Source organism: Scleropages formosus, chromosome 15 (genome assembly GCF_900964775.1).
Source record: "Scleropages formosus chromosome 15, fSclFor1.1, whole genome shotgun sequence".
Classification (NCBI taxonomy): Eukaryota; Metazoa; Chordata; class Actinopteri; order Osteoglossiformes; family Osteoglossidae; genus Scleropages; species Scleropages formosus.
The window spans coordinates 4,008,394-4,031,340 of record NC_041820.1 but is presented as its reverse complement, the minus strand read 5'-3'; the positions used below and the strand labels follow the sequence as shown (position 1 = coordinate 4,031,340).

The window sequence follows — 22,947 nt, the reverse complement described above, 5'->3', positions numbered from 1 at the left end:
GCCTGCAAATGAGTTCAATAAATAAAGAAAAGATATTGTATCTGAAAGATCAATACAAATTTATATGAAGGGTTTTTCCCTGCTGGCAGAAAATCAATGTATTCATAATAAAGCTTTTTTCTTTCCTTTCAATAAAAAACAAGTTAAGTGCTTCGTGTTCCGCTTGTGATGTCTCTTTCAAGGGTCTTTGAAGGAGGCGGAACATTTTGGGGCGGGGTCGGTGGGAGGAAGTGGGGTCAGGGATGCTGCCGTAGACAATGCTGTACAGTATGCTGCGTGTTAGGTGTGTGTCGCGTGTGGTGTGTGTCGAGCGGCTCCTTCCCCTGGCTCCGACCACGTCCATCTCTATCATCCCCCATTTTTGACCGTGTCTGTGACGTGCACGAGGGGTCAGTTCCGTCCACAACCAAGCAAGAGGTCACCGTCCGGTAACATTTCTTGTCTCCGCGGCAACGGCGGGCCACGCACCGGTATGCGCGCCACATGTCCCGTGGTGTCGAACGAAAAGGCAGCTTAGGGCCCTTCGCTTTCATCCCCTACTGCCTCATTTCCGCTAAACGATCCTCCACCCTTTGCTTTTCCGTCCCTTCGGCTTGTTTTCAGATGTCCGGCGATGCCTCAAACACCACTTAACCGTTTATAATTCTACCCATTATTATTAATTATGGGAGGGTGCGGTGGGGCACGGGTTTGGCTGGGTCCTCCTCTCTGGCGTGTCTGGGGTTCGAGTCCCGCTTGGGGTGCCTTGTGATGGACTGGCATCCCGTCCTGGGTGTGTCCCCTCCCCATCCAGTCTTACGCCCTGTGTTGCTGGGTTAGGCCCCAGTTGGCCGCGACCCCGCTCGGGACAAGCGGCTCCAGCCAATGTGTGTGTGATTATTAATTACTATTTATGCATTTATCCGACAATGGTAGGTTGTGCACTATGCTACTCCCACTGATGTACCCATGTGTACCGCTGGGTATCAATTCCTGATAATTACCTTGATCAGGGGTACAAGAGCAGAAGGTGGGATTTGAACCCGGATCCTTCGTCATTATTACCAGTACGCCACCTGCTGCCCCACTTCTTCGCTGTTCTGGACGGGATGGGAAAACCGGGTGCGCTTGAGTGATGCCGGATCTGACTTGGGGGTGTTTCCCATGAGGACCCAAAGCGCAGAGGGCTGTGCTCAGAGGGACGGTTGCACGCAAGCAGGTTCCCGTCGCCACATCCCCAGTCGGATGCTGATTTATGGGTGGGCGCACGAACGCAGAAGGTCGGCTGCCATCATTACTCTTTTTGGGGAGCTGGCTAGCGGTGCTGAATACGGTAGCTCACCAGAGGGGTAGTGCTGGTGGTGGGGGGGGCAGGGTGGTAAATAAGGAGCGGGGGGATGAAGAGGTGGGCTATATATCACCAGGGTAATGCAGCTGGGTGCACAGCCCTGTGTCTTGAGGAATGAGGCGAAAGCAAAGGCTCATGGGACGGGAGACCGCCCACACGCACAGGTAAAGACAACCTCGGGGGTGCTGGGAGCGCCCAAACACACGCACCCCCCGCACCACCCGCACCCCCCCCCCCCCCACACACACACACACACACACCTTCCACAATTAATCTCCACCTTTCATTTGTCCTGCTTGCCCTCGAGCTGCAGCTCTGTTCCCCCATAGTGCAGCGCAGTGAAGCCCAGACTCGTCACACACTTTCCTCAGTGGTGGTGTTCATCAAGGGCGTCCCCTGTCTTGGGTGCCAGTGGAGAGGGACGCTCGGGGCCCCTGGGCCTCACGCAGCGCTTAACGAGCAGCCGTGTAACTCGGACCCCGGGCTCCGGGCGGAGCCAATTCCCAGAAGGGGGCAGATCTTTGGTGGGAGGGGTTAAACCTCCAACACATCCCGCTGAGGATGTGACATTCGTTGATGTGCAGTTTGTAAACCTTCTTGACAGCTTCAGATATGTGCTGTGATATTTCTGTGTTTTATTACATATTTTATAGTATTATAATAAGAGGTGTCTATATGTACCTATTTTCAATACAGTATTTCAACTCTTCAAAGTCACCCGTGACAGACCTACACCTCAGTAAGAGCGCCGTGATCTTCCACCTCCGGCCACTTGGTAGTCCCATGTGCAAAAATCGAAAGCATATCAACTCTTGGTTTTGACTCCAATGTGGTGGAATGAGCTCCCTCTGTCCCTCAGAGCTGCTGAGTCCCTCCCAGTATTCAAGAGGGGTCTCACATCCATCTCTTTCAGAGCCATTTTCCTGATCTCCTAACAGTCCCATCTACTGTGATTATACATGCACTTAATATTTGAATGTCACCTCTATAGGCAGCTACTGGAGGGATGCGAACCAGCAACATGGTGGTTTCAGACACACAAGCCGAGCGTCGCTAATCCTGCGTCTGCACGTACAGCTCTTCATCTATTGTCAATGCACTTCTCTTTACTCTGAGCTGCAGATCATATTAAGGAAAAGTGTCCAAACGGCCCATAAATGTAAATGATCGTAAATGGCCTTCAAATATTTGATGGAATATTGCCCAACTCTCAGTGACCGCATCGCACATTCCAGTTCAACAGGCAAATACGAGCAGGTAAAGTGTCCTCCACCGGAACGGAGGGCAAGCGCGACGTCGGGCGTCGCGTTCAGCCACCAGATACTTGAGCGCGTTGAAAGCACTTTGTCACCGAGAAGAGCCGCAAGCGCCGCTGCGCACACGCACTCCAGGAGGAGCTTGGCAGGCGTGCGACAGGCGTATAGGTGTCGCTGCTGTAGGCGGCGGCCTTTCGCGAGCTGCCTGAACTTCGATTCCGTTCTGCCAGGTCTGGGGAAATCAGAAAGGAGCGAACGCTTTGCGGCGACGCGGCTCCAGAGCCGATCTAAAATTAGCATTCGGTTCTGCTCGTTCCCTTGATGCGGTGTTAATGACATTAATAATTCAGATGTGTCTGTTTCTGTTCAAAAAGCACATCAAACGCCCTTTATGAGAAGTCGATCTTAATGCACCTATCCACGCTGCCGCTCCCAGCGACTTGCGGAAATGGGTCTGATGTAATAACCGCCCGGCGTTTCATTAGTAAACGGTCGACACGTTTGCTTGGTCTCAAACATCAGTCCAACAGCAGCATCTTCACACCGGACAGCTTCAGGACTTCAGTGTAGCTTCAGTCCGTCATGTCGCAGTGGTGTCTCCACTGGCTTCCTTTAGCCGTCCGCATCAAGCTCAACGCTCTGGTGTTGGTCAAAAGACGGCGAAAGGATCTGCACCTCGACAGCACCAGATCGCTCCTTATATTCCAGAAAGAGTGCTGCTCTCCTCCACCTCTGGCTGCTTGCTGGTTCCACTCACAAGGGGTGCAAAATCAAAATCTTCTTGGATCTCGGTTTTGGGGCCGATGTGGTAGAATGAGCGCCCTCTGTCCCTCGGAGCAGCTGAATCCTTCCAGCATTCAACGAGGGTCTCAAAACCCTTCTCTGTCCATCCACATCTCTCCAGATCTTCGGACGCCAGCAACACATGTTATGATTATTAATTAATATTGTGTCCTCAGCAATGCAACTGGGCCTGGAAATCTGTCCTTAATTCGATCTGTTCGTAACTCAAAATCACTTTTAACACTGTGTCACAATCAACAAGAGCCTGGTAACACAGGCTTCCCTCGACTGATTCACAGGTTAGGGATTCTTTGATAACCATCTGTCTGTCTTTACCCATTTCTACAGCTGGGTAACTCTTCCTGGAGGAATTTGGGGTATGTACCTCACTCAAGGGTATGATAGCATGGGATTCAAATGTGAGACCTATGGCCGTGAATGCGATTGCTCTAATCGCTACGCCACCTGCTTCTGTGAACTCCTTATTGTTTCAATGTTGCTTTGCAGATGAGAATAATGTACAAATGTAGATGCCACGTCTTGTTCAGCAAGTTTCTTCGTTTCCCGAATTTCGGGTGCAACACTCATTTTTATACTCTGCCCACTTTTCTTACGCAACGTTCAGCTGGGGAGAGTAGAGGAGCTACATTTCTGCTCACGTGCCGCTGTCCTCCAGCTCGTTCTTAATTGAGTTTCCAAAGTACAACCGGGACGACGAAGCCGTGGAGGAAAAATGAACCGCTCTGTTTTAAAGTCTGTATGACAGCGGAGACGACAACCCAAGGTGACGTTCGTACCGAGCCGTCGCTTTCCGGAAGGGCCGCTGGCGTCACCGGCGACCTTACAGCGGCGACCTTACGGCAAACGCGGTGACCTTTCGCCGTGTCAGAACCCACGGAGCCCCGGCAAGCAGGAACATTATTTTTGGTTGACTCTTCAGCGCCGCCGAATCGATACCGTAGGAAACTCTGACTGTGTCTCCGATTCCCAGAACACCAGTGCGACTGGGTTCCCTGCTAGATGACACAGACCTCATGAATTACATCCCCGCTGGCGTTAAAGGACGCACAGTCCTGCCCACCGGCCACCAGTTTTAGAGGGAAAAATACACACTCAGACCCACAGCAGAACAAAAAGTCAATATAATGGTGTATAGAAATTGGCATCTTTAGGCCCATAAGCCTTGGACTGATACCATAGGATTTCACCCATGATATGGGCCAGTTTTAACACTACGCTCAATTTGACTCACGTTTAACCCACGGTAGGACCGTGTTCCAAAACACTTCCCATGGTATTTATTAACGTGCACCTTACAAAAGTTCATGAGAGCACTGAATATTTGTCCAGTGTTATTTTATGGCTTTACATTTAAAGAAAATGTAAAAACAAACCAGCTGGTGGTGCTGGGCGTGTCCCATATCGTGTACTGTACTGTACTCTATGGGTTTCTTCCAATAATCCTTTCGCTGTTATATAACAGTTACATTATTACTGCTATATAACGGTCATAATATGGTCATAATACGGTCTGCACTGCTTGTCTCCCTGGTGCTTTGTATTAAGTAGTATGAAGCACTGTAAGATGATCCTGGGCAATAATTATTACCATAAATATGATAAATTATGCTGCTGTGGTCATATTATTGCTTGCAGTGGATTTATTTTGGTGTTTTTCTTTTTTTTGGGCAACTCAGTGCGTCCGTGAACTCAGATTTTTTTTCCCTTGAGAAATAATGGTAATTTGCCCCGCTGTAAAAGTCCCCCACCGAAAAAATTAGGCCTAATATGTGCTGGAAATCTGCATGCATATATCAGATTTTTCTAGATTGTTGCTGTGCTGGCCATCTATTTTGCATTTATGTTATTGAATCTGTTTCCTTTATTGAATCTATTTATTCTGAAGCTGTTGGGCGACTTTAAAACCGATGTTTCGTAACAGTATTTTCAGTACATTTATAGCGCAAAAGGTAAATAAGTGTATGTTAACGATCGCTTAAGTGTTACGTGTGACTCGTTTACCATTGTATCGCCTCGGCGGCCCGTTACGGTTTGGGCCAGAGTTGTCACAAACGGTTGCCGGGGGAGATTTTCTGTTGAGGACGACTGGTAGCGCAGCAGCCGGGATCTTGTTCGTAAAGAATATTTATTTACTTCGCAGCACCAGTGCGTAATTGCCTTTCAGCGCTCGGCCACGCGAAGGAGAGAAAAAGTGAAGGAAACGGACATTTTCATCCGTTGTCTATGGCGAGATGCTATTTTTTTCACTATTGTATTTTGTATTCTAATAAAATGGGCAACTTATCTCTCTAATCATAATACGGTCGCTGAGCCGCGGTGAGAAAGGGGGCCGCGGCCAGCGATTATTCCGGCGCAGCCAAAACTGCAGCGAGAAGCTATTCGCTTGCGTTCCAGTTGAGCTGCTTTCGCAGCCGGCCAACGGCTCTGCCAGTGCGTGAGCCGCGCAGGACGCGCAGGATGCGCCGCCGCTCCTGCGGGTCACCATGAGTTCAAACGGCCCTGCGACTGTCGCTCTGCGTTAAACGTAGTATTTTAGTCATGTAGTAATTCTGCCCCCGGTCGAGGGAACTCCTGACCGGGAGGCAGCAGGCAGCGTCGCTGGGCTTTCACCTCGCAATCCGGAAGGTTCCTGGATTGAGTCCCACCTCCTGCTGCAGTACCGTCGGTCAAGGTGCTCACCCTGCACTGATACGGTAAGAAAACCTTGCTGCATGGATGGGTAAATCACTGCAAAGCTGGGTATCTAACAAGGAGTAAATAAGTAGTCTTGGAAAAAGGTGTCAGATAAATAAGTCAGCAGCACCATTAACTTCATTTATAGATGGTGCCTTTCGTTCAAATTCTACAGCTGCGCAAGAAGAGAAAATGAACAGTGATTAAAATTAAAAATAACAAATAAGGGAAAATACAAATAATGCTAAAAATAGCATAAATAAATCGAAAACAAATACATGAAAACGGCAGCTGAAAACAGAATTATAAAAAAAGCAGAAAGCACAATTATAAAAAAAATAATGTTGAGTAGTTTTTCTAAAAGGTGTCCATTGAACCTGCCTCTCAAATATACAGTGGGATTTTGTTCTTTTGTTTTGTTCAAGTGACATTATTATTATTGTTATTATTATTATTATTATTATTATTATTATTATTATTATTATTATTATTAATAATAATAATAATAATAATAATAATTCTGCTGTGTATCTTACAGGGAAACCTGTGTCCTTGTCTGCCCAAGAACCCTTTATAAAAATAACCTCAAATCCATCTGTGCTCAGTTTCTCCCTCCGGAACAGAGTAGAGCCTCTGTTCCTTCATACATGTGGCCTCAGTGTCATTGTGTGCTTGAGAACACGCTTCCCTCACTCTGTGTGTGTGCGTGTGTGTGTGTGTGTGTGTGTGTGTGTGTCAGCGCCATTGTGCCAGGGCCTGTCTCCCCACCTCTAATCACCTGTCTGTCCCTCTTATCTCACTTAGAAACTACACACCCCCCACTTCAACCCCCACCCCCGAAAGGCGCCCCCAGTGGCACGTGGCTGTTTATTCCTCCATGAATAATAGAGTGTATATTTTGGGGTCCTCTACCCAGCTCCCGCCGCTCACGTCTCTATTTCAGATGAGCTGTTTGAAAGGTAATGCTCTGCTGTTAATATTTCATATTCTGCCGGTTTTTATTAAGTTTTCATTTTGCCGTTGTCATGGACACGGCTACCTGAACGCGACCGTGACCGCAGCTCAACCCCATCGGTTAATGAGGAGTCCGCAGCGTGCCGAGAGCAGGTTTGCCTCTTAATCAGGGCCCTGGCGGGCGCCGGTGGCCGACGGGGGGCCGAGGGCCGCGGTAAAGCGACTGTCAGTCTCCGGGATGTTGTCCCACACGTGTCCTCCGCCTCGGGGCCGAAGGGCCGCCGACACGACGCTCGCGCTCCCGGGGAAAGGCAAACGCCGGAGCCCCTTGCACACACACCTGGTAGTGTGTCCTGTCGCAGGGATCCCGGACTCAGGGGTTCGGCCGGAGATACCGGCAGGCTCTTCCTTTTATGTGCTTCGGTCACCTATTTTAGCTACAGTAAGGTACCGTACTTTTACATAATTAATGTACCGCATCTGAAAAATGCTTGAAATTGTCACTTTGTTATTACTTGTTATTTAGATCACATCTTAGTTCAAGGTGACTTACAGTGTTAGGGTAATTTACCCCATTTACACACCAGGGTGATTTGTAAGGTATCAGTGTGGGCTAAGTACCCTGATGAAGGGTACTACAGCGAGAGAAGCCATTCGAACAAAGGACCTCGGCTCTAAACACTACAAGACAATCACTCTAACCACTACTCCCCCTGCTGTTACACTGGCGATGGCTATTTTATAAGAGATGAGCGCTCATAGAACAACCGGACGAGCGCAAAATATGAACACCGGGCGACTCGAGATTTGTTCATTGTTGCACAAATATTGCAAAACGGTGTCAATCAGAAATGAATCAGTGCAGCAGGATCACGGGAAAGGAGTTTTTTACATTTCCTGCTTGAAAGTATGTGATCCCCTGTCATTATTTTTGTATAGAATATTAAAATAAGTGTATAAAATGAATAAATGACTATGATTTACACCTCTGACTCTACTTACCTACCTGGTTTAACCCGTCCAACTTGGGCTTCACTTATTTTTACACCTGCGCTACTTGTGTGTTTCTACTACACGCACGATTTCCCCTAAAGCAACATATGGAATTGGTCGTTACACACATATTATGTGAGATGAGAAACACTGATTCTCACTCAATAACCATTTTGTGGTAAAAACAAGGGACACAAGGGATCCACACACTTCCAAGCACCACTGTATGTATAACTGCATGTACACTACATGTGTGTGTATAAGCTGTGGTCATCCGTCCATCCATCCATTATCAGTAACCACTCGTCCATTATATATTTACCACAATATGTATACCTAAATTATGTATTTAGCCCACTGTTCTTTGTAAGAGCAGCAGAAACTTCTTCCCCTCCAGTTCGGCCACTAAATGTTTGCATCGCCAGAAATGGTTTGTCAGTGACTCACGATCGGCGCTGCCGAGTACATGTTTTGCTATGCGCTGTGTGTTTTCTCTGCTGCACGCTTCATCGGAACAATTTGTGCAGAGCCTCAGATGCTGCTCTTTGATTCCTTCTCCAATTTTAGTCAGTAAACACATTTTGCTCTCCTATTTTGTAGATTATTTTGATATATTCTTTTTTTTTCTAAAAAAAAAAAAAAAAAAGAAGTGTAGCAATTACACACACCCTTCTCTGTCCCTCTCTCTGCCTCCCTCAATGTCTGTCCCTTGTCCCCTGTTCTTCCCTCATCACCTTTACCGTTCCCTGCAGGGATAACTTCTCGGATGATGATGATGGTTATGATCACGATGATCTCTTGATGACCGCACAGGACAGAGTAAAACAGATGGGATTCTACCTGTGTTGGGGACAGGGCTGTCCTGCTTGCACTTCCCGGCAGTGATGGAGACGTCGTCGATGGCGATGTCCCCCTCATAGCTGTTACCTCGCACCCCCTCAAACACCACCTGCAAAGAACAGTTATTTACTTGGTTGGTTAAATATTTATTCATTTACCTGAGACTTCTCTCCTAAGGGACTTACACTGATTTACCCGTTTATTGTGCAAGGTAATTTTTATTGTTCCAGGATCAGGGGGTCAGGATCTGCAGCAGGAGGTGGGACTCAAAACTGGGTTCTTTCTCTAACCGCTACGCCACCTGCTGCATGGGACCGAAATTGCTGTTCAGGAATTTCCTGGTCACACTAGTTTGCGAGCGATGCTCTCAGCGAAGCGCGGTGCCCTTTTTCAGTAGGCGAAGAGCCGCGATCCATCGGCACGGAGACGGCAGCGTGTTTCAAATGTCTGGAAACGGGTTCTGACCTCGGGAGCCTGTTCCGTCTGCTGATCGGCGCCTCCGGCACCCCCGCGGAGCTGAACCCGCCCGCGCACCGCGGAGGACGCGGCTCCCCCCTCACCCGTTCTGTTGTGCAGCTGCCCCGGCTCTGACTGACAGGTTAATTATGCTGGCAACAGGGGCCAAAACCTCATCCCGCAAAGCTAATCAGAGCAGAACCCGGCGCGGTGCCGATCGCATCCTTCCTCCGACGCCAGGCTAATGCTGCCTTAATTGAAATGTGAAGCTAAAAGGAGGGAAAAAACAGCAACTTTCGCGCGTTTCGCCTATCGTTCACCCAGCTGGTTTCCAAAGCCCTTCCGGCCCCTCTGGGCTCCAGTTCTCCTCCAGTTGTGCCTCTTTACACAATAGCTCACCCACTGCTGCAGCGGTACCCAGGAGAGGGATGGGTAAGCAGGAGGCGGCAGGTTTGAACCCCATAATTTGGGCGAGCGCTGCAGCCTTCAAAGACCACACAAACGTGACCTTATAAATGTGGAGTCCAACTGTATAAACACTGTGTAAAATGTCGGCATACCACACCCCCCACCCCGCGGCCCGTGCGCATTTATGCTGAGCTGATATGACATTACATTGTCACGTTTAAATACACAAGTTACGCATCCGGCCGTATAAAGTGCAAGGTGTAAAATTCAAACTCCGTAAAAAGTCACCCTGAAGGGGTCGTCTGTGCAGGAAGTCAATAATACGAGCGGTAATATACTGCGGGCCTGTGGCGTGCCGCCCCCCCGAAAAGGGACGATTTAGGAAGGGGTGTAAATTGTGCTCCGTGATAAAAAAGCGGCCTGGTTTGAAGCCTTCCCTTATCTCCGGCTGCAGTCACGCAAGTGCTGAGCGCCCGGCCTCTCCCTCGACATCGACAGCTCCGCCGTTGCTCTACGGATGTTAATAGGAGCTTACAGACCCTGCAGCCTCGAACCCCCCTCCCCCTCCCCGGAGCTCCTCGATCCCGTGGGCAGCGGAGCGCGGCGGCAACAGGAAGTGGAGCTCGCCAGGGAAAGCGCGATCGCGGCGCTGTCGGACCCTTCGAGAGCCCCCGATGCCCCGGCGGGATGGTCCTCGAGGATGGCGAGGAGAGATGAGTTCCGCGCAGTGACTTCTCGAGAGCATCGTTAGCAGCGGCCGCTCCAATTAGGCGCAGAGTCCAGTCCTCCCGCACCTAATTTAATCCCTCCGAAGTGCCCATCCGCCAGCTCATGTGATCCTGTCAAACAAATAAAGGGGCGGCTGACAAGCGCTCGAGCCGGTGGGCGAGCGGGTCGCCTTTGGGCCGGGGGGGAGGTGTTCGCAGACCCCTCTAATAGACATCCGCGCCTGGATAAATTGCCGTGCAGGTTAATTCAATTTGTCTGACGGCGCTCTCCACCCAGGACCGCGCAGCTCTAGCTCGCGCTGGTAATTGGCAGTCGGGAGCGCCGCGAACGCCCTCGGTCATTAAGGTGTCTCTGTGACAATTACACGTGCGCGGGGGCGGCTGCGCGCGTTCCACTCAGAGAGGCCAGGCGGTCCGTGACTCCCTCGGTTCTGCTCATTTATTCGCTTAGTTATTCAGGCCAAAGTCTCTGCTAATGGACAAACTCAAGTGCGTCGCAGCCGTGCCGGGGAGTCGTTACAAAGCAGCCGGTTTTACCGAGAATCCATAGGTACACAACGAAACGATGCGTGAGGGATTGGTGAAGCGGGGTGTGATTTAATTTCACCGTGCGTCTGGAGCTTGTGCACAGAAAGGGTACGGATGTGGCTGTTATTGTATGAGCCTGTGACCGTTTGTGTCTGAACGTGCGAGTGGTGTGTATGGTGGTGTGTGTGTGTTTCAAAGAGACTGAGATAAAGAGTCACAGATTCTGAGATTCTGAGATTCAGGAAGGACAGCAGATGCTCATGCCGCCAGTCAACCCAAATGCAAATACGAGCCAATGAGGGACCAGAAGAGCAGGCGGGCGGGAACGGGAGGCGGGGGGTGACTGCAACGCAGTGATATTGGCTTACAGAACCGAAAGCAAACGGGGAAGGAAAAGAGAGAACGAAGAAGAAGAGGTAGTGATGGTGGGTAACGGTAAAGAAAGTGATGGAAGAAAAGGAGCCAGCAGGTGGCGTAGCTGTTTGAGTCGCTGTCTTAGAACTGGAGAGTCCTGAGTTTACGTCACGCTCCTTGTCTAGTTTCCTTAGTCAAGGTACATACCCTGGTACATACGTTAATAGAATAAGAATATCTTCTTGCACATACCCTGCTGGTAAACCATAGTAAAGTGCCCCGTATTACACTGTCAGTCGCTTTGGACAGAGGTGTCATATGAAGAGGTTGGCAGGGAGGGGAAGGGAAATTATTAAGGAATTCCATTTTGTGAAGTGAATCTTAATAAAGTGGCTCATTGGAATCTCAGCACCAGTCCCAGTCCGTGGTCCTCGGTTCCAAGGCACTCGTACTCCCGACACAAAGCCGGTCCATACAAGCTCTTCACGGGAATCTCGAACCCACCGATCGCTCTCGGCTAACACCCACGCCAGACCAATTAGTGGCCACTTTAACGTTGCCTCAGCGAGACAGCATATCCATAGTGTCAGGGGCCACCTCATTGTGAAAGCAAACTGGCGGCTCCCTCGCTCATTGGACAGGAGCTCCACGGGGGGCGCAGACCAGCAGCTGGGGGTCCGATTGCCGCGACTCTTCCGCTCATCTGTTTCGTCTTCTCGAGTGTCGGATTTGCACAAGTGTTCACCAGCGTTCCCTCGTCGTCCACCTAATCAATTCCAGTAGCGGTTCGAGGCGACCGGAGGCTCCGCGTTGGTGCACATCAATCAGGAGCCGTTTGAAAGGCAATCAAGAAGGTTGAGGGAAGCTCAAGTTGGCGCCGTGCATTTCAATGAAACTGCGGCGCATTATTTATGCACTTTCATAACTTACTTACAATTTCACACTTTTTTGAGCATCGTCGAAAGGCGGTTAGAGTGCTGTGCCAGCGGGGGTCATGGCAAGGTCCTGTCGGGGGTCTTTCTTCGCACGACTCACCACCTCCTCTGGCTCTTGGGCTCAGATCGATTTGAGCTCCGCGTCTTTTATTGCTATGGAACATTTTGAAACACTTACAATTATATTTACATTTATTCATTTAGCAGATGCTTTTCTCCAAAGCGACGTACATCTCAGCACTTGTACTATCAAACATACCGGCAGAAAAATGGCGTTATATTTTTAAAAATATGTATTACTCGATTGTATTTAAAATTTAATAAAACTCTAAAATGGAATCAAAAATAAAATAATTTTTTTCAGTCTAAAAAGCAACTAGTAATAACAGCGTTACGTCACTTCCCGTTTCCCTCCCTCCGAAAAATAGATGAAAAAATATAACAAGGGGAGGCAGATATAGTGCAGCCCTAAGCGTTGACGCTTCACACTCTGAGGATTCATGTTCAAACCCCACCTGCTGCTCTAGTTCCCTTGATCCAGGTACCGACCCTGGATCGATTCAGTAAAAACTACCCAGCTGTATAAACAGTAAAATTTCGAAGTAGCTGAACATTAAAAGTCCTTTTGAAGAAAAGCATCTGATAAATAAATAAACGTTTGTGTTGGTGCCGTCACTCCGTCTCCCTCTTCTTATGACAGGCTGCCAGTTTCTCAAAGTCTCGTCTTCCGCCTAATTAATAAGGTGCCACTTCATTGTCTCTCAGAGTCTAGATTTTGGGTTTAATATTTATAAAGGCGTCATTCTCGCTCTGACTCTCACCCCACTCGTCGACTCCCGCTCGGACTCACTGCAACTCTCGCCGCATCTCACTCCTTGTCTTTCGGTGCTGGGACTGACGATTGCCCACAAACCACTACTGACCGGTACCCCGGGCGGGGCACGGGGTGGGTTTATTGGTGCTGGTCGCCATGGAAACGACAGTGCCGAGAAGCTTGCGGCACTTATGGTTCAGCGGTGCGGGTCCACGTTCGCCACAGTTCATTTGCGCTACAGCGCCGGGCCGGGGGCCATTAATCTCGACTAATGGTTATTAATAAGCGATGTGCCCAGTATCTGTTTACTAAGTGATGAGGCTTTTGGGTTGGGGGGGTGATGATGATGTTGCTGCTTTTGAGAAATAAATCTGCTGGTCTCTGGAACAGCTCTTTTCGCAGCAATTTGCTGGCAATATCCAAAGTGGATATGATTGAATTTCCAGCGTGGTGTTGTGGGAGCAAAGCGTCGCCTACGCCATTACCACTTACGCCATTAAAGCCAATCGATCGGCGCGTAAATGTACAACTATACAGCAGGCGAGACCTCAAAATCCCATTGTCAACAAGACCCATCTTGGTTGTTAACATTGATTGGTGAAAAATGTCGTCCCAGAGAGCGAATGAATGGAGAGGATGCCAAGGCACGTTCTGCTCAGAGCGGACCGGGGAGCTTCGGGAGTCTGTCGAAATTAGGCTGGACCGGTTTCCCGTAACTGCCGGCTGCGATGCGGGATGTGGCCCGCGACGAGCCCTGATTCCTGGGGACGCTGAGAGACGAGCGCAGCGTACGTGTTTCTATCGCGCTGCGTGCGGCCCTGGGTGGGGGAAGGACCTCGCGAAGCCGAAACGCGCAAAGCGGCGCTCTTCTCGCGCTTACAGGGCCGAGCGCACGCTACGGGATCGCCCCCGCGTCCGAGTGTGTGTAAACACACGGAGAAAGCGACCCGCTCCTGTTTTGGCACAGCGACTGGAAACAGGCTGGGAGGGGGTTGGGGCTTCGGGGAGTTCCAACGTGAGACAAGCTGTGTTTGTCGAGACGGAGAGAGGGAGCGCTCTGCCCGGCACCGCGCTCCTCCGCCAAAACAAATGAGGGGGTTCAATATTTAACGGGAGCTCAAAGGAACCGGTGCTTTATTAATGAACTCTTCAGACTGGAGGCGAGAGCAGGAGCACCTCCTTCTCCTTTTATTATTCCTATTCATTCAGGGCGTCATGTCGAGCCCTATCGGTCTTCAGAGACGAGGCTCGTACCCCCAGCCCCCGCTCCGACCGTCCACCTGAAGACGATGGTTCGTGTCCCAGGGACTTGTGATGGGGAACACGGGACCGTGCTGACCCAGCTGAAAGCAGTCATGGAACACGCTCAACACTGGACATAAATGGCCATAAATCTAGATCCGCAGCCAACTTTAATGTCAGCTATAACTTCCTGGACGGTTTTACGCTTCCTCTTAAAAAAGACACTGCGTCGCATACCAGCTAGCATTAAAGGCAGCAGGAAGTCCTCGGCGGATGTACCGAGCTACGACTGCTCTTCCCAGCTCAGCTGTGGACTACGGTCACGGGCAGATGGATGGACATGGGGTACAGAACCAGAGCGTCAATGAAAAAAAACCTGGAATTACTCAACAACCTCCTGCACGAAGGTTGTAGAAATTACAAAACATGAAACAGCTAAGTCATAACGACAAGATGTGAACAGGCTTTCATCCACGTTATGTTTTGATTCACGTAATGTACAAACACCACAACGTGACTCAAAAAGCCAAGACAAGAGTCCGTTTAGCGGTAAAGTGGTTCTGATAATGGTGCAGGTGAGTTTTTCTGTGGTGTAACGGTGGTGATGACGAGGGTGGAGCTTCAGGAGTTCTTTGGAGCTCCGTTGGAGTTCAAGGATGGATTTAAGCTCTTCTCGGGTGGATGGAGACAGGCGAGATGAGGGCCTCGGCGAGTCCACCCATCTTCGCTGGTGGCAATATGCATCTAAGCGTATATTTAATAGCTGGACAGATAATAATCATGACATTCAATAGGGGGAGTTATTTGACATTCTGTTTAGTTTATGTCTAGAGGTGGGTGGGTGGTAGGAGTCAGGCACCTGATCGATCAGATCAGGTATAAAGGGAACCGGTCCACCACCGTTTCCCTGCAGAATCTTGTCAGAGACAACCGTCCCCTTTGTTCCTCCTGCATTTGATGTCCAGCTTCCCTTCTCCCTCACAACGTCATCCACGTCTTCTGGTTCCTGACCCCTCATCTCATCGCTTGACTGCATCCTCGGATCCTCACTCACGCTCCGATAGCCGATCGGCTGACCCTTCGTCCATCCCCGACTATGACTTCCAGCCTTGTCCCCAACTTTGAATAAACTCACCAGCACTTGGGTCCAAACTCCTCCTCTGTTCAACGTGACACTCTCTGTCCCTCCAAGTTGAACCAGACATCTTTATGGCTGCAATTTTCTCTCCACCTGGATGCAGGTGGTCACCTTCAATCTTCAGCAGAATGTGATAAAAAGTGTACGATTCTCCACGCACCTCTAGCAGAACCCTTTGGATCCCTCTCTGTCTCCACCCTATGAAGAGAGGCTCGGGGCGACTGGTTCTCACACTCCGACTGCCCCGGTCCATCCCCTTCCACCTCCTGAGAGCACTCGTGCCAAAAACCTTGTACTTGCAGTGACTGGAGCGCGTAAAGAAGAATTAGCTACAGCAGGCCAAGAAAACGATGGAGACGTGATAACATGGGGATAACGCTGAATAGATTTAAAGGACCAGAAAGACAATATCGGCCCTCTAATCGCCTGCTATCTATTCTCGCAAACAACTCACCAGAGTCCATCTATAGGCACCACAGGCAAATGCCTTTTTGATTTATTAGCCTGAGTTCTCTCCCCGACAGTTTATTTTTTTCCAGTACCTCACGGTGCCTAAATATTTAATGGGTGTAAGAGTCCTTAGCCCACAACCACTGAATCTTCCCATTAAATTATGATGAGGCGATAGGCTGACCTTTACTCTAGATTATTAGGGCGCAGTAACATTGTATTCTCTGTCCGAAGCCATGGCTCGCAATTGGTCTCGCCGTCATATTTCATCACGGAGAAAGGTTGTAGCGTGATAATGGCCATCTATAACCATTTACAATTATTAAATAATGTACCAACGCAAATGTACACACGTTCGCACACACACACATGCACAAAGCAAGCAGGAGCAGCCTTCACTCCTTTGAATCCTTCTTCTTACAGCCTTTCAATTAAAAGGTTCCAAGTACCTGGAATGGGCCGGTTGGGGTGACCAACACATTGGCCTGCCTCCACTCGGGCCCCTGGTTCCCGGAGCAGCTCCACACTTGCTTGTCCACCGTGGCGATGCCCTTCATCCGGAGCAGGACGTTCAGGGAACCTGGGGGTGGGGGGGAGATGGTTAGAAAGGCCAGGTGGTCCAACATCACACCACTTCTGCCTCCCTATGGCTCACATCATGCCCCTGGCACAGGCATTCCCTTCAAACAGCATACACCAAGGGTTTTCGGGCCAGGGTTTGACTGCAGGAAGTGAGTGTGTCTGTGTGTGTGAGAGCGAGAGACATCTGTGTCTGTGTGTCTGAGTACCAGTGTGGCGCAGACTATAAATATAGCATCCGTGGTGCCGGCTCCATGGTATATTCCACCTGCGGGCTGTCTGCTGTCAACAAAGGCACGTTCCCATAGTTTGGAGACAACACGCAGGTCCTTACCTGCAGCTCTTCGGCTCACACAACCAGACCTCTTCTTGGAGTACATTGACATTCAACGTAGCTAACAAGTGTACAGCTTTAAAAAACATAAACTTGCAAATGTTCCTCCTGGTGTGTGTGTGTGTGGGTATACACTGCCGCTGCAGGGGTGAGAAAAATCAATTCTGCAGAGAGAGAGACATCAAACCTCCCTGCTTCATGCATTGCATTATTTTTTTGTCCTTTGGGGAAGAGGAGGAGAAACCTATATATAATGCAGCGAGAGGGCTCTGCTGTTTTCCGAACGGAGAAACAAAACAGGGCGGTTTCTGCTGAGAGCAAAAAGAAAAGTTCATCAGCGGCGAGAGGTTCTGTGCCACGGTACGTCGGCAAGAGGGACGGGACGAGCCCAAAGTCTGCTCGCTTCTTCAAAGGCGCCACAGCAGCAAAGGACTGCACGTCTCGGGAAAATCAACAGGAATTATAATGAAGCGGCAAGTCAATGCGAGGGAACCAACAAAGTGAAAAGGTACGGTCTCCCCGGCATTGTACGCCATCAAAGCAGAGGTGCCTCCTAAACCTGCAAGCCAAGGGGGAGCATCAGCACGGAGAATGTGGTTTTACAGAGGCCGTAACGGTGCAAACAGCTTGACTACCCATGCCCACATTCCTCTATGGTCCCCAAATCTCTCACGCCAAGAAGGACGACCCGAAGGTGCATCAGTGAGGCCGAAGGGTAGGCTTAGCGAAGCAGACTTTGTAGTTTGTAGGAGGGAGGTCATTATTCATTATCGCTCTCACTGCTCAGCTGTCAGAAGTCACTGCACTTTAAGCACAACCAGAGGAGTGCCTGTCTGTCTCAGGGCAACAATACCCTTTCATTACTTTCCTTGTTTTCATTTATTCATTGGGGCTGGGATCTCGACGGCAGGCAGAATCAAAACAGCTCGCACACGCTGCGGCGAGCTCTTCAGACTTGTGAGAACAATGCTCGACAAGCGGGTGTGGGGTGCTGAGACGCTCAAAGAGCTTTTTTTTTTTATTTCATTGTATGCATGGCAGCCACAGTTGATGTATGCAACCAGAACTGAACTTGGGGTTTCCAGTCAGGGGAGGAGGTGGCTTTTTGCAGGCCTAGGCTGCGAGCAGAAAAATCACACTGGGTCATCCGCTGCACGCAACTCCATCCAGAACCCTTTGCCCACTCCCAAGGGACCTTTCTAAGGTAACATCCCTCTTTGATGCTGCCTCAAGCAGTAAACCAAGAAATACTTTGAAACTTAACTTGGAAAAGAAACACACTTACCTCTCTAAATGCCACTGACTCACCCTTATATCCTTTCTTTTTTTCAAAACAACAACTGTACAGAAATAAGTACCACTTAATTGGAGCAAAACACTACAAGAGATTTTTGCAAATGTACACAGGCAGTGCGGTGACTTCCCTTTGCAAGTGGGGAAGATAATAGCCCCATTAATAACTTAATAAACAGGAGATTGGGCCTGCGCTATTATTAGCAGCACGCAAATTGCTCCGCAGTCAATATAAAGGATGAGTGATCTGCTCCTTATTGTGTAGCTCGGAAGAAGACTCAGCTGCAAACAGCAAGTGGAGGGTAAATGGACAAATGACACAGGAGGGGTCTGAAGAGGACCAGAAGGTGGGGATGACGGGGATGATGGAAATGGAAAGAGTGCAGATGTAGAGATCTACGAAGGGTGAAATAAGCATTAAAACCCATAAAGAAGCCCCTTCATTTGTTATTTGGTCATTTCTTGTTCTATATCAAACTCAACTGTCCACAACACTCCAAATACCTTTTGGAGCATCTAATGTGCTCTGCTCTGATTTGCTCCACTGGTCCCAGCCAGTCCACTTTTCTTATCTAGGAGTAATCACACGGCAGCTAAGTGTTTACGAATGCAACCCTCAGTGCCCTTAAGCAACTTGCAGATGCCCAGTAGGACATGTGAGAAGTCTTTAGTCAGTGTAAAGGGTCAGTTCTTTAGTGACCCAAACAAACACTGAAAGCGATTTTGGAACTATCATAAAAAACAGGTTACCAAAGATGCCAGTGTTGAAAGATCACGTTGGATTTCAGGATCTACTTACAATGAAAGTATGGTGTGGGTTGAACGAGGTCATAAGTCTTCTCAAAAGTGCTCCGAGATGGAGAAGAGGGCAAAGGGCATATGCTGGGTACAAAAAAGAGATCTGCAGTGTAGAGATTTAGACAGAGAAACAGTCGAAGCATGAAAAAAGGAGGGGTAGACCAAGACCAACTATTCACCCAGCAGATCCAAGTCCTCAGTTTCAGCCAAACAACATGATGGAATAGGGGTCATTCTGCAAGATGGTCCAGTCAGCTAAGCCCTCACTCTGAGCAAATGCTATGCCAGGCCAGCCACCTTCCCTTGTCCCGCAACTCTTCTTATGATAGCACTGAAGGGACATTCTGTTGTACTAGTATCACTCTGGTACAATTTTACAGTAATGGAAAAATTTTACCAGGGACAATAATCAAGACAAGTTGCAAGGCTGAAGGTCTGTTGAAGAAGGTTCCACTCTGGATTTGTGAGACCACAGTCTCATCTCTTGACCACAACGCACCCTTTAAATTGCTTAAACAATATTCCAAGTGTTCAACTAGAGGCCATTCCCCCTACGACTGATTTACTCAACTCTTTAATAAGGCTACCTCCAATATCAGCACTAATCTTGGAGTACATGAGTTTATGAAAACTCAGAGGAATTGAGAACAATCGCTGCTCTCCAGAAGCCTCTGTATTCTCTGTCGCTGTGTTGCCAGCAAGAAAGTTTGATGTTTCAGTGCTTTCAGTGCTTTGTATCTTTAGCACAAGTCCCTGAGGTGGGAAAACCTACTGTACACAATCAAAGTAATGATGCTTTTATACAAGGGAAGGGTAGCAGAGTGGGTCACGAATGGGACTTGTCACTGAAAAGTTTGCTCTTCAGGAGTGGAAGTGCTTGCTTTTAAATTTTGAAATAAATTGCATAACCTGCTAAGTAAATTTGAACATGTCAGTTATTTAAGTGCCGACGTACTGTATTTTACTCATAAAGCAAACCAGAACAATGGGCTTCTCGTACGAACAGTCGAGTTACACATTTTCAAAGATACATGTATTTGCTGTTTAATTTCTTTGTACAGTGTTCCCCCCTTATCCATGGTTTCGCTTTCCGTGGTTTCAGTTACCTGCAGTCAACTGCAGTCCAAAAATATTAAATGGAAAAGTCCATAAATAAACAATTCAAAAGTTTTAAATTGTGCGCCATTCTGAGTAGTATGATGAAATCAGTACAATAAGATATTTTAATAGTGAGATACCACATTCACATAACTTTTATTACAGTATAGTTATAATTGTTCTATTTTACTATTAGTTATTGTTGTTAATCTCTTATTGTGCCTAATTTATAAATTAAACTTTATCATAGGTATGTATGTACAGGAAAAAACATAGTATGTATAGGGTTCGGTACTATCCACTGTTTTAGGCATCTGCTGGGGGTCTTGGAACATATCCCCCGCGGATAAGGGGGGACTATTGTAAATGCATTTTCTTCATCATTATTTCGGGATTTGTCTGTAGAGTAAGGATCTACAGGGCGAGGATGACCAGTGCTTACGCTGCCAGCCAATAGGAGTCAGTAAAGTACACCCAAACCAAACACAATAAGAATATGGAAGTACCTCCTCTTGCACAGTGATTATAGCTCATTTCTGATGTGCCTGGTGTCGGTGACTGATAGTGCCACTAATAAAATACACGTTGTTAACGATCAGAAATGAAAGTGGAGATATAAAAAGCCGAAAGCACAGAGAAGTTGAGGAACGCTGCTCACGCTTACGAAATTAACTGCTTAACAATCAGCACTGAATAGAAGTTTGCGGAGACAATGTTTTTATAGTTTCATTTTAACGTATTTCAACGTTTCAAAGAATATTAGAGAAAACAAAGTATGTATTATAGTTAGAAATGGTAGAGATGATTTGATGGTGTTGTGGATTCAGATGTTCAGGTGCTCGTCAAGCTTGGCATTCAGACTCCAAACATTTCATCACCAGTCGAGGTGACATCATCGGTGCATTAAGAACATCAGAATGATAGTTATAAATGAGATTTTTGTAGAATCAAGCCTATAATTATTACTTACTTACTGAATTATTACTTAATTATTATAACTTTTTATTGCCTGCCCTAATGGTAAAGAGTAGCTTTAGAGGTACGGATAAAACCATTACAGATAGGTCCCTGCTGTGTTCGTAAGCTGAGGTGTCAGTGTGTTTTGGTATCCAGCTCTGTGTCCCAATTTAATAATAGACACCATGGATGACTTCCAGGTCAGTTGGTGCCAACAAACCCCCCCCCCCCCCCCCCCCCCCGTGGTCAATCGTGGAATCGCCAGGTACTCAGGGTGGGCATCCCGCTTCCAGCCCGGGGAGGACATCTACAGACGGAACCCTGGAGACCTCTTCGCGTTGTCCCTGTCGCTCGGCCACCATCTGGCAGACTGTCCCAGCACTCGTCTTCCACCCACGCCTCCGCATCTTTTACTCCAGCTCCACTCGCTGAAAGACTCATTTGCACATCGCAGCCTCATTTATTCATTTGCCTCCCTATCTTCAGCAGCACTTATCAAGTATTTTACTTATTTATTTATTTATTTCCAGCCCTGGTTTGTGTTGACAGGCCAACTAAAGGGATTGTTTTCCTTCCTTCCTCTTCGAAGGAAGAGGAGCAGTGTTAAAGATTTATCGATCCCGAGAAGTAATGCAAACGTGTCTGTAAAAATGTCAGTCTGGCCGAGGGCTGGGACAGCTCTATTAGCCCCGTCTGGGGGGGGCCAACAGGCTGCTGGCGAGAGGGATGGGAGAACAAGGAAAGCAGACACACTCGAGTACTCCAAGTCCATCTTAATGAGCGACGCTTTGTCCCAATCTTGTCCCCCACCGTGAAGTGTCTTGTTTATCTGACGCCGGGTGATTCCGGTGAATGAGCAATGAGAAATCTGTTTTTCTATTCTGATTCGAAACCCCAAGTGGTCTCTTCCTCACAAGAGCGCACATTTCAGGACAAAGGTCTGCTTGGACTCAGGCTGCAAGGTCCGAGTTCTAAACACCTGCAAGGACGGAGTCCTATTGCCTCCCGAGACGAACATATCCCTCCGGCTTAGCGAGCCCTTTCCCAGCATGGAGTTGAGGAGGTGAGTGGCTCCGCTTCACGACTCTCACCTCATCACCTGGCAAATCCGGCGGCTCTGCTTTGCCGATCCAACACCCGTCAAGAAAAGTGCCGGGACATCCATTCGCTCCTTAATTTCACACAATGAGCAACAAACCAAGAAAGAAGCGCTACGGCACCTTGGGAAGCGAGGGCACGTGGAGGATGGGCAGAAAGCCGGCCGGTTGCCACGGGTAACGGCTCTCACCTCGACATCTTCGGATGCCTCACATCTCCTCCAGTCAAAAGCACGTGCGGAACCGCGAGGCCATTAGAGGCTCACCATTAGAGGCACTTTCTCAGATTTCCTGCACAATTCATATTATTCCCCAGAACTCTTCTTTGTGTCCAAAAAGGAATAAAATACTCCAGACAAGGTCTTCATCACAAAACCTCTTAGCAGCTTCTAATATGATCCTGAAGAGCGTATTATGTGACACTTATAGTGTGTCCGGAAGTGATTTAAGAAATCCCAAGATTCCCCCTCCCCCCGTCTCGTGTCATCCTCACACGCTGTTTGTGAACGGGGCAGCATCTGTGCGCAATTAGGCTCCTTGTGTGCGAGGGATTAATAACCGGGATAAACAGCTCAATGATTCACCGCGGGCCCTCTGGCCGTCTGGGCGCTCCGGGTGAACCGGGCCTGTCGAAATATTGTTTGATGGAACCAAGCCTCATTAAACGTTGTTTAGCACCCTGCTGGAACGGAGGGGGTGACGGCGCCCTGATCACTCCTAATGAGATGAGCGTCGCCCCCAGCAGGAAACTATGTAATTAGAAGGGCACGGTTAAGGCACTGCTCGCTGGGCATCTGCGCCGGACACGTCCAAGCCAAGACACTCAGAGGATTAGCGTAAAGTGTCTCCCCTCACTAATGTTAGCCTGTGGAAACACTGATGTGAGTGTGA

The 22,947-nt window shown here is 48.6% G+C and overlaps 1 protein-coding gene across 1 annotated transcript in view; it reads right to left on the bottom strand.

Moving 5' to 3' along the window:
* mdga1 (MAM domain containing glycosylphosphatidylinositol anchor 1) overlaps window positions 1–22,947 on the bottom strand; it is a 119,524-nt gene that overhangs the window by 926 nt on the left and 95,651 nt on the right. Inside the window, exons 16-17 of the mRNA XM_029258564.1 lie at window positions 16,350–16,480; window positions 8,848–8,956 (exon numbers count right to left, since the gene is read on the bottom strand). Coding sequence (XP_029114397.1) covers window positions 8,848–8,956; window positions 16,350–16,480 — 240 coding nt within the window. The remainder of the gene's footprint in view (window positions 1–8,847; window positions 8,957–16,349; window positions 16,481–22,947) is intronic.